The sequence below is a fragment of the Thalassophryne amazonica genome, chromosome 5 (genome assembly GCF_902500255.1).
Source record: "Thalassophryne amazonica chromosome 5, fThaAma1.1, whole genome shotgun sequence".
Classification (NCBI taxonomy): Eukaryota; Metazoa; Chordata; class Actinopteri; order Batrachoidiformes; family Batrachoididae; genus Thalassophryne; species Thalassophryne amazonica.
In genome coordinates, this window is record NC_047107.1 from 81,877,842 (window position 1) to 81,893,604 (window position 15,763).

The 15,763-nt window shown below is 40.2% G+C and overlaps 1 protein-coding gene across 2 annotated transcripts in view; it reads right to left on the bottom strand.

Annotated features, from left to right (window-relative positions):
• fahd2a (fumarylacetoacetate hydrolase domain containing 2A) overlaps positions 1-15,763 on the bottom strand; it is a 67,070-nt gene that overhangs the window by 23,032 nt on the left and 28,275 nt on the right. Inside the window, exon 2 of one of the 2 annotated variants that reach the window (XM_034170672.1) lies at positions 4,127-4,389. In XM_034170672.1, coding sequence (XP_034026563.1) covers positions 4,127-4,389 — 263 coding nt within the window. The remainder of the gene's footprint in view (positions 1-4,126; positions 4,390-15,763) is intronic. The other variant, XM_034170673.1, reaches the window with a different exon arrangement.

Consider the following 15,763-nt stretch of genomic DNA (forward strand, 5'->3'; position numbering starts at 1 on the left):
ACGCAGATGATACCCAGCTTTATCTATCCATGAACCCAGAGGACACACACCAATTAGCTAAACTGCAGGATTGTCTTACAGACATAAAGACATGGATGACCTCTAATTTCCTGCTTTTAAACTCAGATAAAACTGAAGTTATTGTACTTGGCCCCACAAATCTTAGAAACATGGTGTCTAACCAGATCCTTACTCTGGATGGCATTACCCTGAGCTCTAGTAATATTGTGAGAAATCTTGGAGTCATTTTTGATCAGGATATGTCATTCAAAGCGCATATTAAAGAAATATGTAGGACTGCTTTTTTGCATTTACGCAATATCTCTAAAATCAGAAAGGTCTTGTCTCAGAGTGATGCTGAAAAACGAATTCATGCATTTATTTCCTCTAGGCTGGACTATTGTAATTCATTATTATCAGGTTGTCCTAAAAGTTCCCTAAAAAGCCTTCAGTTAATTCAAAATGCTGCAGCTAGAGTACTGACGGGGACTAGAAGGAGAGAGCATATCTCACCCATATTGGCCTCTCTTCATTGGCTTCCTGTTAATTCTAGAATAGAATTTAAAATTCTTCTTCTTACTTATAAGGTTTTGAATAATCAGGTCCCATCTTATCTTAGGGACCTCGTAGTACCATATCACCCCAATAGAGCGCTTCGCTCTCAGACTGCAGGCTTACTTGTAGTTCCTAGGGTTTGTAAGAGTAGAATGGGAGGCAGAGCCTTCAGCTTTCAGGCTCCTCTCCTGTGGAACCAGCTCCCAATTCAGATCAGGGAGACAGACACCCTCTCTACTTTTAAGATTAGGCTTAAAACTTTCCTTTTTGCTAAAGCTTATAGTTAGGGCTGGATCAGGTGACCCTGAACCATCCCTTAGTTATGCTGCTATAGACGTAGACTGCTGGGGGGTTCCCATGATGCATTGTTTCTTTCTCTTTTTGCTCTGTATGCACCACTCTGCATTTAATCATTAGTGATCGATCTCTGCTCCCCTCCACAGCATGTCTTTTTCCTGGTTCTCTCCCTCAGCCCCAACCAGTCCCAGCAGAAGACTGCCCCTCCCTGAGCCTGGTTCTGCTGGAGGTTTCTTCCTGTTAAAAGGGAGTTTTTCCTTCCCACTGTAGCCAAGTGCTTGCTCACAGGGGGTCGTTTTGACCGTTGGGGTTTTACATAATTATTGTATGGCCTTACCTTACAATATAAAGCGCCTTGGGGCAACTGTTTGTTGTGATTTGGCGCTATATAAAAAAATTGATTGATTGATTGATGTCTAGTTAAAAATCTTGTCAGTCTTGTGATTAAAAGTGTTCACAAGTCCAATGTTGTTGTTTTTTTTGTTTTTTTGTTTTTCTTTCAAACTTGCGCCTTAAATAGCTGAGCCATCTGGAGATTACTGAGGAGGAGGAAAAAAACAGGATGAATTCCATCATCACATTAAAATGAACACTGTGCAAACAAACCAAAAGCACCGTATCCACTGTGGGTCAATGTGTCACGCAGCGCATGGCGCTGCAGAGCTGGACAGGCTGTTGTATCCATAATAGACCTTACAGTACGGATAATATTCCTCCCCATGGGCAACATAAATAATGTGAAATATTGTGCCCATCAGATCTGCGACACCACAGCAGCTGGCGGGCAGTTTGCACGCTGTCGCACCTCACGTCAGAGGCTCAGAGCTGAACAGATCTCACCACTGTAATAAACAAATTATTGCTTGATCACATTTAATTCTGTCGGACATAGGACGTGGAACTGTGTCGCCATGACAACATATGAAACATGAATCTCGCGTCCAGGAGCATTCTGCAGCGCAATGCGCCAGGAGCCAAGACCACACAGCCTATGGTAGAATAATGGAAATGAGGATAAACATAAATCCCATCGGATAATCCAACCAGATGTAGAGTTGCGTTGTGGGGGGAGAAAGTAAGTTTGCTGCCACGAATATAGTGGGAAAGCTCACTGCAAACTTTAAGTAAAGGTGTCCTTTGACTGCCAGCTGAGCACATGCGTGCATGTGCGCGCACACGCAGCATCTTATTATGAAAACACACACACACTGAGCGGTCATTTCCTCATGTCAGCACTTTTACGCACACATACACATGAGGTCAGTGAGCCTGGGGAAAAGAGGACGAGCGAAAGAGTGATTGAATGGGAGTGGGTGACCACAGGGATGGACATATATGGTGAGTCCAGTGCATGGGTGATTCTTTAACTACGGGCACTATTGGCCTTGTAAATGTAATTTCCACCACACCACTGCCTTACAATATAAAGCGCCTTGGGGCAACTGTTTGTTGTGATTTGGCGCTATATACATGTCCTCTGATGTCACTGTTTATCTCCATAGAAACTACCCAAACAATCTTTCATACAAACTGTTTAAAGGGACATTACAGTGTTGTGGAAATTACGGCAATAGTGTGGGACAACTACATTTTGTTTAAAAAAAAAATCACAACAGTTGTATGACATTGAATACCCCAATTATGTTTTGATTATTTTGCTGATATTTTATTCAGAGATATTTTAAAACATTAGAAAAAACGTTTTTTACCATTCATTTTTATCATTGAAGATCAAAAGTCTGGGTGTGGGACAAGCACAAAATGGCAATATTTGCATATAATGATGCTGAAAAAAGGTGGAAAAAGTCATCATAGACTACTAGAACAAATTTCTTAAAACACTTTCATTGTAAAGATAACTATAAAAGTGTGAAATTTCCCCTTTTTTCTGTTTTTCATACAATATGATCAAAGGACATAATAAGTGCCCGTAGTCTAAGAATCACCCACACGTTGGTTGTTCTTTGATGTCCAGTACAGGTCCTATGCAAAGGGAGGAGTACAGCGCTCCGGTCTGTGTTTGCCATCCAGAAATTTGGAGATCGGATAGTCTGCAGCACCTTTTATGGCCATCTGACACCAGTCTGTGTCGTCTACATACGCTCTGGATGTGATCTGACAGGTGTGGACAAGGCAGGTCTGTCTACGCTCCAACACTGCAGACCACGCCTCTTTTCCTCCCAACCGCGTCGGGTTATGGCAATATTTGCCGTATCGGGTGTGCTTCCAGCACATTCTTGCTATGTGTGACAGGGGCTCCATTTTCAAAAAAAAAAAAAAAATGGAGAGTCAAATATGCCTGCCTACGTTCTATTATGCTATAGATTTACAAATACAATATCGATTGAATACATGCGCCTGATGTGATGATTAATGCTACACTGAGGCTCGCCGTCGGAGGCTCTGAGCTTCCAAATACCTGGGGCCACTACCAGTTACAAAATTAGTGCTACTGGTCCTGACCAGTAGGCGCAAAAAATATTTCTCTAACCCTGCTTTATTGGATTTGGTGAGAGTTTTTATCTGTTTGTCAAAAGGACGCACAGCGGATTTATCAATGAGGCTTTAGGGGAAATGTATGCAGAAAACCTGCATTCCACAGAATCACATCACTGAAGTGCCGCACGAGGCTGTTTTTGGCCAACTGTGTTCACGACTGAACAAAATGCTCGCGCCACTGCTTTAACCTCCACTCACACCACCGCGAATGCCTCGAAATTACTGTAGTTATCACTTTAGAAACAAGTCGCCATGGCACAAATAACTCTTATGGCAATTATAAACTGGGGGGTGGGGGGGTGCACGGATCAGCTATAATCTGTTACACCGCTGTCGTAAACTGAGAACTGTTCTCTATTTTCCAGAAAAATACCTTGACCTGCCAATAAAATAACTAAATAAAGGAATTCCAGAAATTACTGGAAAACTTTAATCTCTGAAAAAGTGATGCATTAGAAAGAAGTATTTCAAGAAGAGGAAGTTAATGAAATTATGTTTATGAATGAACAACATTATTCAGTCAAATGGATTGATGATTTCAGGTCACTAAAATAAAGTTTTGTTTTTTTAAAACATGACCAATGATGTTCAACACATGACATCAATCTTCTACCCTCATCTTCCAGAAGATGATATTCACTGTGGGGAAAAAAGGATGTTTAGAGGGTTAATGGCCATAAGGAAATGATGATGAGTGTAATCCTGAGGCAAATGAGAGCTGCAGAGAAACAGACACTGGCAGATGATGGACTGATGGGTGATGTGGCTTTGATACCTCTGCGCACATTCCAGGCCCTTGTCTCCAAGCTCCAGAAGGCCTCTCATTGTAGAGGGCATGGAGGGGTCAAACGCTGTCAGATCCACCACGCCAAGCCCATCGCTGTGCTCCACTCCCACTCTGACTGATCCTTCGTCGCCATGACAATGAAACTGCACCAGGCGCATCACTGCACTACACAGACCTCGCCAGGCCGGTTTTGGCAGCTGTCGATAAGACAAACTCCTGACGACTTGCAAGGAGTGAAGAAGAACTCTCATCTGTCTCAGGACAAAAGAAGCAAAAATAAACATAATACATTTGTGACTGCTGTCGTCATTTTATAACCAGGCTGATTAGCAACAAGTATTTAACAGAATGTGTGTGTTTATTATTATTCATGTTTTCAGTCCTTTTGTTTCAATTGCAATTTTGTAACTTTAAGAACATCTGAAGAGGTATGTAATTTGTCCAAGTGTGTGATTCATGGGTTTTGTTTCCCTTTGGAATTTACAAAATCATAAAACAAAAAGTGCAGATTACATTGTTGAAACTTTTCAGTACTAGGGAGGCTGGATATATTTATTTTCAAATGACACGAGAAAGTCACAGCAGCACATGAAATCAATTGCGTCAAAACTGACATACCAGTGCAAACCACAACGTGGAGCAAACAAACTATCATGCAGTCATTGTTTAATGGTTAATTTTCAAGTTGCGCTAGCATCTTGAAACTGAGACTTCTGGTTAGGGAGCCGCTCGCTCGCGAGTCAGGCATCATTAGAAACAACAGCTCAGCTGTCAGATTTCCAGGGAGTGAAGTGGCCACTGGAGGCAAATTCCACAACGTACGGTACATTATTTTGTTGTTGTTAACCTACAAGGAAGGAGAATTAGTGCTGCAGTGGTGTGAATGTTGATGTAAAGCCGCAGTCACACTGCACTAAAGAAAAACACAGAAGCTAAAACAACAAAAGAAATCTGGACTTGGGTTGACTTTCGTAGAAATCTTTTAACCATTGCCCAGCTTTGTTCCTGCAGCTGGCGCTTTGTCAGAATTTTCAAACTGTTGAAAAATGTGAACGAATCCCGACGACAACCTCAATTCATCTGTATTCCGTTTTGCTTTCTGTCTTGACAGTTCCTCGTCGTTTGCGTAGTTCCCGTACCGTCAGCATTCTGTTGTAGTCCAACTTCGTCCAACCTCCCAAGTCTGACTTCTTGCACGAACATTGACAATATCTGAACGGATCAGTAACTAAAGATCCGATGAGCTGAACCTGACTTGTCCATGTGTGGGACGAAAAGCAATGTTGTCATACATAAAGAAAAGCGGCAAACCACATCTTCCTTACCAGAAAGAGTTGTGATGTCATCTCGTTTGTGCGTAGGCAATGCTCTAGCAGCAACTTGAAAATCATCCATTGCTTTTAAAATAGTCTTAATGCTTTAAAAATTAACACATTTTTACAACTTTAAAAAGAAATAAGGTTCAACTTGTTTGCCAAATTCTTGTTACTTTTCTTACTTTTGAAATTTTGTATGTGGAATTTGGTTATTAAAAGAAAACTGATAATTGTGAACTAGTTTGTGTTACTTTGTAGGAGACTAATCAGTATTTCCAAAATGCCATTCTGCCATGAACCTACGGTCCAAACATTTATGCTGTCATGTATTAGATTAGAATCTAAAGCTGTACAGATCTGAACTGAAAAACAATGTCGGGTTCAACTAAGAGGCAGTCCTATGTTGCTAGGAGAATGGATGTTTTGAATTTTTTTTATATTTTTTTCCTTTTCCTGAAAGTAATTGCTCAATATTATTTTTCTTCTTGTTAACAGGAAGTATTGCAGGCTGCATGATTCAGTTTGTAAATGAAGGATCACTCATACTTCATGAACAAGTAATTCTGAATTTTGAAAATTCTTACTTTTAAAATCAAGACATGGAATTTTATGATATACTTCAACTGGTGATTATTTAAATGTCACAGCATTCTCATGTTTACAGCATCATGTCTGAAGTTGCCAAAATCTCACCACACAATCAGACATCTCACAATGTCTTAATGGCAAAACAGGGGGACAAACAAATAAGTTTTCATGCCTAATGTATACCGTCAGTCTTGAGTTGCAACCCCCTTTTTCTTCATGGCATAGAGCTGACAAGGTGCTGGAAATGTTCCTCAGAGGTTTTGGTCAATATGGTCTTGATATTGTCACACAGTTGCCACACAATAAGACCGCCAGCAGCAGTCTGAATTGTTGCCTTCGTGCTGTTTATGGGTGATTCTTAGACTACGGGCACTTATGTCCTTTGATCATATTGTATGAAAAACAGAAAAAAAGGGGAAATTTCACACTTTTATAGTTATCTTGACAACGAAAGTGTTTTAAGAAATTTGTTCTAGTAGTCTATGATGACTTTTTCACCTTTTTTCAGCATCATTATATGCAAATATTGCAGTTTTGTGCTTGTCCCACACCCAGACTTTTGATCTTCAATGATAAAAATGAATGGTAAAAAAATGTTTTTTCTAATGTTTTAAAATATCTCTGAATAAAATATCAGTAAAATAATCAAAACATAATTGGGGTATTCAATGTCATACAACTGTTGTGATTTTTTTAAACAAAATGTAGTTGTCCCACACTATTGCCGTAATTTCCACCACAACACTGTAATGTCCCTTTAAACAGTTTGTATGAAAGATTGTTTGGGTAGTTTCTATGGAGATAAACAGTGACATCAGAGCACATGTATATAGCGCCAAATCACAACAAACAGTTGCCCCAAGGCGCTTTATATTGTAAGGCAATGGTGTGGTGGAAATTACATTTACAAGGCCAATACTGCCGTAGTTAAAGAATCACCGTTATGCCAAATTATGACCATCTGAATGTCACAGCAGGAACAGCAACTCATCAGACCAAGCACCATTTTCCATTGTAGAATTCTGGTGAGCAATGTTGCCACAGTTACTTTGAAAAAGTAATCCAATTACTGATTACTCCTTGAAAAAGTAACTTAGTTGCTTTACTGATTACTCAATTGGAAAAGTAACTAAGATAGATTACTAGTTACTTTTTTACTTTCCCCAGCTGCCGACACCAACCCTCTGCCACCTCAACATGACAATGATACTTGTTTTGCCAAAACTCACTTTATAGTCACCCTTTCTTGACTTCAATGAAAATAAATACTTGTTTTCTAAAAAGTAAAATAAAGACCTCTTTCTTGACCTCATAGTTAACTGATGACAGCACTGTAACAGTAAAACTTGCAATTTCTAACCTACATTGTTTATAAATGTAACTATTAAATTCTTTCTAACATTTTTCTAACATTTAAATTCTCTCTAAACATTTTACTTGTCAAAAGTATTATTATTTTAAGTAATATTAGTAGTTGTAGTTAAAAAAAAGGCTTCAAAACTGGACCTTTAATCTAGGGGTGTTGTGGGGGAGGGGGGCACATCCTTGCCCCACGCCCCCATTCCATCTGGATTCACCCCTGCTTTGGCGTTTGAGCACAAAGAATGGATAACATTTATTTATGCAGAAAACATGACCAGATTTACAGGTAAGAAAGTTTTATTGTATTTTCACATCATGTGGTCCTCAGAAAGAGAGTTTAGGTGCATTTGAGTGGAAAATAGTGTTAGTTGTTGACACGTCGCAGAGGATCAGCTGTTTTTAGCAGCAGATACGGAGCAGCTCAGCTCAGAATTCTAAATAAAGGAGAAAAAAGGCATAAAAATGTCTTTGTAAAGTTCAGTACAGGTGTGCTGTTGTCACCGTGCTTTAAGAGGTGAAGACGAGTCATAGCTGCTGCAGAAAACTGCAGATGAAAAGCTCACAGTTCGCTTAAAGTGGGCAGTTCAGTCGAACCCCGACCTCCTGCCCACGGACCAAGTTTAATGCTGCTATCGACCCACAATGCAAAAATAATAGTAACGCACAGTGACGTGGAGAAGTAACTTTAATCTGATTACTGATTTGGAAAGATTAACACGTTAGATTACTCGTTACTAAAAAAAGTGGTCAGATTAGAGTAACGCGTTACCGGCATCACTGCTGGTGAGCTAGTGTCCACACTAAAGCCGCAGTTTCTTGTTCTTAGTTGACAAACTGCACCATCTGATCCTCTGATCCAGGCATTTGTTGATTACACAAAGACAACAACATCTGTGGCGCCAAGGTCAGTAAACCTCAATCCCCAGTGAAGGAACCCAAGCATCATGTCGTTTTACTTCAGTAACCCGGCAGTTTGTGATGGCATTACAAAAAGTAAACCTATGGGTTCATGATACCGTCATAAAAATAGGCCATTTTTTTGTGAGGGAGGCAAGAACTATGGGGCGGAGTAGGGGAAAGCAGACACTTCATTATGGTTGTGGTTAGAGTTAGAAGGGGGAGGATGATAAATAGTTTTTTTAAAAAAAGTCATGAAAGTGGGGCACTTTTCATGAGAGGGGCATGAAAAAGCATGAGACTGGGCTGGTTTCATGACACAACTCCAGATGTACATGGAAAATGGGGCACAGGTGGCCTTGAACCAAGGACCTTCTGTTCGAGATGGAAAGCACACTGACCGCTTACCTCTCGTTTCTTAAAAAGTTAACTTTTTACGGTATAATTTCTTTGTCATGTCACACAAGTGTTCGTGATCTAAAACCAAGTTCTTAATTGTCAATGATAAATCAACATCCGCTTTATGGTTACCACTGCAGAAATCAAAATTTTAAGTATTATTTTTTCAATTTTCCACAGATCATACTAGTGTCCTCTCATTGAAAACAATTAGAATATCTTTTTTTAACCATGAAATCAGCAGTACAGTAATTTCAGCCATATTCCACTTCCCTGCTGATGTCACTACAGGAGATGGAGCAGGCGTACGAGCTGTTGATTCATGCTAATTTACATCCATACCACTTGCTGTCTGCTGTGGATAAGACCTCCAGCTGAATATTGTGTGCAATATGGGAAAGTTGAACCAAATTAGAGTTTTTTGTGCTTGCAGAACAGGCTTTATTTACAATATGTAAGCGCACTGCTTAGTGACCTTGTAAATCATTTTCTGTTAAATGGATCGAGGTTTATCTGAAATGCACAAAAGGTGTTGAAATTCAAACAACGCTTTTATGGTCAACTTATGAAATAAGCCACTGTAGTTTTGAGTGAGCATGCATACTAGATTTGTTCAAGGTACACAAATAGCATGCACGCCACTCAGCATTTACGCTGATGATTATCCTTAAAGTTCAAGTTACGGAATAAGAGATAAGACTTTATTGATCCCACGCTGGGGAAATTCACTTGTCACAACCGCATAATCAGAAAAGAATTCAGGAGTATAAAAGTTTTATACTCCTGAATTCTTTTGTTTTATAATAAAACAAAAAGGAACGCTTAAAAAAGCTATGTACAGAACATACAGAATGGTAGTTTTTGTGTGTGTGTGTGAGAGAGAGAGCGAGAGATACATATACACACACACATACACACAGAAAAAACTATTCATACCCCTGCTAACTTTGTGATTTTTTTTTTTTTTTTAATCATTATTATGATTAAATGAATGCATTTTGGCAAGTTTGCTTATGACTTACATGTGACCAACAAGTGAAAGAATAAAAATAATACACAATTCAAGAAATTCTTCATTTCAGGGGTATTTTATTCATGGATCTTCAAAAAAATACCATGTTCAAAATTATTCATACCCGAGGTTTACCAAGTCCAGTATCTTTCTTTAATAGCCAATAGCATAACCTTTGTTTTTTTTAAATAATTGCTTGTAGACTATTCTTGTTCAAGCTTCCTGCATGTCCCCTGTGGAATGTTGGCCCACTCTTCCTTGGTGAAAGCCTCAATCTGAGTCAGTTCTTGGCCATTCTAGGACATTGACATTCTTGAACCATTTATTCACTACCTTGTTTCGGATCCATTGTTCTGCTGGTACTTCCAGTTATGGCTGAGCTGGAGTTTATCAGTAGATACCTTTACATTTCCATCACGGATCCTGATGTAAGCTTTCTTTTGTATATCTATGATATATGTTTGGTTTCTAAGTCCCTGACTTGGATTTTGTTTGCTGATGATACAACTATTTTGTAGTGGGGGTCATTTGGGACAGCTTTTGGGTATGATGGAGAAGGAATTAAAGAAATTTAAACAATGGTTTGATTCAAACAATTTTTTTTTTTTTTACCAAATGTATTTATTAAAGTTTTGCAAATTTATATACAAGGTGAACAAACAGTAATAACAACTGAACAGTAAGGAACCCCCAAATGTTCCTGTCAAGTATACCAAACAAACGAACAAACAAAGCGACAGAAATCAAATCACATACACACACAAAAAAAAAAAAAAAAAAAAAAGGACCAACATTGTTACACTGCTACACGTTTTTTCTCTTAAGACAGAGAAATATGAACATGTATGCGTATTTTTCGGTGGCATCTTGAACAGCTGCTATGAAACAGTTCTATGTTTTCCTAAATAGTCCAGAAAAGGTTGCCAAATCTTGATAAATTTACCCGCTTTATCCTGAAGGGAATACCGGATCTTTTCCATATGCAAGATGTTTATGATTTCAGACAACCACATTTTGAATTGGGGTACCGTATCAGTTTTCCATAAAGTTAATATAATCTTTTTTGCTATAATCATACCATATTCAATTGTGTATCGTTCAGAGGAGCTGAGGCACAGAAGAGATCGAGATAACCCAAACAATGCTACTTTGGGATCTGGGGTTAAACAGCACTCATACATACCTTCAAACCACTGAAAAACTTCTAGCCAAAAATTATGCAGTTTTGTGCAAGACCAAAATAAATGGGTCAGAGAGCCCTCCGCACATTTACAACGGTCACATAAAGGAGAGGTGGAAGGAAAAATTTTGTGCAATGTAGTCTTAGAGTAGTGCAGCCTGTGCAAAATTTTAAACTGAATTAATTGATGCCTTGCATTTATAGAGCAGGACCAGATTTTGTTCAGGCTCTCCTCCCATTCCTCGTCCTCTATCTGTAAGCCCAGCTCCCCTTCCCATGCATTTTTCAAGGGTAAAGAGTTACACTGAACTAAAAAGAGATTAACAAACCCAGACACCAACCTTTTGGATTCAGGTGAACTCGAGAGAAGCTTATAAATTGGCACCTCCTCAGGTAAGGACTCAAATTCAGGGATATTCTGGCGAACAAAGTTCTTAACTTGCAGATATCGAAAAAAATGCGTTGCAGGCAGAGAGAACTTATCTTTTAGTTGAGCAAAGGAGGCAAACTGTCTAGCAACATATAAATCCCTAAGAGAAACAATTCCATTTTCCTTCCAATTGTCAAACGAGGCATCTAACAAGGATGGGGGGAAAGTGTGGTTACGTGATATCGGTGTATGAATATTTGTATTTGGTAAGGAATATTTTTTCCTAATTTGACTGAGCATTTTTATACAGTTTGAGACAACAAAATTGTGCACCTTAATATTTGGACTAGGAGGCAAAAAAAAGGAGGGCAGGGAGAGAACTATTTTCAACCTCTTCACTTTCAATGGCCACCCAAGGAGGAATGTCAGGCATTGAGTCCAATGTGTACTCCGTTTGCCAGTAGACCAACGTGCGGCAGAGTGCCGCCCAATAGTAATGTTGAAAGTTGGGCAAACCTAGCTCCCCCATTGATTTGGGCTTACATAAATGAGCCTTAGTTATTCTGTGGGCTTTATAGCCCCAAATGAAAGGAAGAATTATTGAATCTATCGATTTAAAGAATTGCTTTGTCAAGTAAATGGGCAAGTTTTGGAAAATGTACAAAAATTTTGGAAGTGAGACCATTTTTATTGCATTTATGCGACCTACCATAGAAATAGGAAGGCTTCTCCATTTCTCAATATCCTGCTTTAATTTTTCAATCTTATCAAGATAATTATACTTAAAAATTAACTTAGGATTTTTTGGCAAGGTAACACCTAGATATTTTAACTGGTCCGTTTTTTTAAAAGGGAGATTTTCTAAAAAATCTACGTCAAGATCAGTCCCCAGAACCATAAATTCACTTTTCTGCCAATTAATGGTATAGCCAGAAATTTCCCCAAAAGATTTTACCAATTCTAATAAAGCTGGAACTGAGCTTTCAGGATTAGATAAAAAGATAACCACATCATCAGCATACAGTGATATGGAATGATCAACTCTACCTAACTGGACTGGGTTAACGGAGGGACTGTTCCTAATCGCTATGGGGGGCTCAATTGCAATTACAAAAAGCAGGGGGATTAGGGGACAACCCTGATGAGTACCCTGATGCAAAGGGAAAGGTGCTGATTGTTCTTGGTTAGTAAAGTGCCATAGGTATTAAAGGCACTGCGCTGCGGTGGTTTGAATCATATTTATCTAATAGATTACAATTTGTTCATGTAAATGGGGAATCTTCACAGACTAAGGTTAATTATGGAGTCGTTTTTATGGGGTCGTTTTGACCGTTGGGGTTTTTCATAATTATTGTATGGCCTTGCCTTACAATATGGAGCGCCTTGGGGCAACTGTTTGTTGTGATTTGGCGCTATATAAGAAAAAAGTTGATTGACTGATTGATTGATACCCAGCTTTATCTATCCATGAAGCCAGAGGACACACACCAATTAGCTAAACTGCAGGATTGTCTTACAGACATAAAGACATGGATGACCTCTAATTTCCTGCTTTTAAACTCAGATAAAACTGAAGTTATTGTACTTGGCCCCACAAATCTTAGAAACATGGTGTCTAACCAGATCCTTACTCTGGATGGCATTACCCTGACCTCTAGTAATACTGTGAGAAATCTTGGAGTCATTTTTGATCAGGATATGTCATTCAAAGCGCATATTAAACAAATATGTAGGACTGCTTTTTTGCATTTACGCAATATCTCTAAAATTAGAAAGGTCTTGTCTCAGAGTGATGCTGAAAAACTAATTCATGCATTTATTTCCTCTAGGCTGGACTATTGTAATTCATTATTATCAGGTTGTCCTAAAAGTTCCCTGAAAAGCCTTCAGTTAATTCAAAATGCTGCAGCTAGAGTACTAACGGGGACTAGAAGGAGAGAGCATATCTTACCCATATTGGCCGCTCTTCATTGGCTTCCTGTTAATTCTAGAATAGAATTTAAAATTCTTCTTCTTACTTATAAGGTTTTGAATAATCAGGTCCCATCTTATCTTAGGGACCTCATAGTACCATATCACCCCAATAGAGCGCTTCGCTCTCAGACTGCAGGCTTACTTGTAGTTCCTAAGGTTTGTAAGAGTAGAATGGGAGGCAGAGCCTTCAGCTTTCAGGCTCCTCTCCTGTGGAACCAGCTCCCAATTCAGATCAGGGAGACAGACACCCTCTCTACTTTTAAGATTAGGCTTAAAACTTTCCTTTTTGCGAAAGCTTATAGTTAGGGCTGGATCAGGTGACCCTGAACCATCCCTTAGTTATGCTGCTATAGACTTAGACTGCTGGGGGGTTCCCATGATGCACTGAGTGTTTCTTTCTCTTTTTGCTCTGTATGCACCACTCTGCATTTAATCATTAGTGATTGATCTCTGCTCCCCTCCACAGCATGTCTTTTTCCTGGTTCTCTCCCTCAGCCCCAACCAGGCCCAGCAGAAGACTGCCCCTCCCTGAGCCTGGTTCTGCTGGAGGTTTCTTCCTGTTAAAAGGGAGTTCTTCCTTCCCACTGTTGCCAAGTGCTTGCTCACAGGGGGTCGTTTTGACCGTTGGGGATTTTATGTAATTATTGTATGGCCTTGCCTTACAATATAAAGCGCCTTGGGGCAACTGTTTGTTGTGATTTGGCACTATATAAATAAAATTGATTGATTGATTGATAAAAATGGAAGCTGATGGATGCCTATATAATAACTTCACCCAGGAGATAAACTGGTCACCCAGACCAAATCTTTCTAATACTACCACCATATAGGCCCATTCCACCTGATCAAACGCCTTTTCTGCGTCTAAACATAAAGCTGCTGTTGTGTGTTGGGGGGTGTGGCTGGATATTTTGGTGTTCTTTTCTTTTCTTTGCTCTTCAGGTGGCATGGAAACTGATTTGTCTGTGGAGAAGGTGCTGGCTGAAGAATCCTTCACCCTCATCAACATCATGTGCAGCACCTGTGAATGGTGCTCACATGCAACCTTAAAGACTTTCAGCTGAAGCAGATAATTGGATGGCGTTCTGCATTTAAGTCATGTGTGATTCAAGCAGAACTGCCGGGAACTCGACCTTGTGATGTTCGTTTGTGAGACGCTGAAGACCGCGCCTGGGTTTGACACATCGAGCCCATGAAGCAAGGAAGGGTGAGGACACATGCTGTCAGCACACATCAAAGGTGATTAAGTGTTTGACTAATTGTTGATAGTAACTTGGTGTTTTGTTACACAGTATACTTGAATTGTGATGAGAATTGTGCAGCTTGCTTCTCACTGCTGTGGCGTGCGGATAAGTGATCCTCCACCTGTTGTGAGAAGCTGCTCATTTGCATAAAGTTAAAAAAGATACAGACCTGAATGTGTTGCTGATAGCGTGTGTCTTTTGAAAGTTATTGTTGTAACTGCTGACTTACCTCACCTCTTCTTTGCTTCACAGAGAGTCAGTTTGTCGTATCCACCTGGGGGGTGTTTGGCGGTGGTAGTGGGTCCAGGAGCGCCGGGCTTTGATCCTTGCGGGCGCTGGAGAGTCACTCCACCAGAAGGACGCTATTTTTGTTTTTACACTTTTTATGCACAGCGGGTGAAATAAATATATTGTTTTTGGAACTGCTTTTCTGGTTATTTGTAGCGCTGGGTTCCGTCTGACGCAGGTCCGCTCCTCAACCCGCATCGACACATAACAGTAGTTCCCGGCCATTCCATAATGGACCCAGCGGCAGAAGCGGTTCCTTTTGCCGAAAAAGTTCAAGAACACTTGGAGAAAATATGGGAGCAATTACAGCATCTCGCAAACCAAATTAAACAAACAGATGCCCGTGTTACGGAGCTTGCAGCGCAAGCCGTTCCACTTCCTGCTGCTCCAGGAAGCGGAACGATCTGCACTAGTATCGATGATTGCGGCATCATCGATACTAGTGCAAATAACTCCGTCACCCAGAGATTCGGCGTCCGAACCGATTGTTTGTCGTCTGGAGCCTTGTGCGGTGATGCAATGTTCTCTGGTTTCTGCTCAGTCAGGTTGGAGCGCCGCAGCTTTACGAGGAATGTTTGTAGATGGGTTAAATGAGTCATTAAAAGACGAGCCGGCAGTCCGTGACGAGCTAAACGATTTCGATGAGCTAATATCGTTGGTGATTCGTCTAGATGATCGGATGAAGGAGCATGGACGCGAGAGAGGATGCCCATCAGAGCGGGTTTTTTCGTCTCGGGGCTTTCCCCGACACAGATCTGGGCCACCTCTTCTTCGCCCCACTGAAGCTCCTCCGACGGGACCTCTGGCTCCTCCTGTTGACGAGCCCATGCAGCTCGGACGAGCAGAGATTACTGTATTGCCCCGACATGTAAGCGTCAAGAGAAATAATGGTGACGTATCTCCAAGTGTTCTGGGACAGGCAAAATAACACACATTAAAAAAAAAAAAAAAAAAAAAAAATCTAGCACGGGTAAATGTTTTGTTTTCTTTAAATA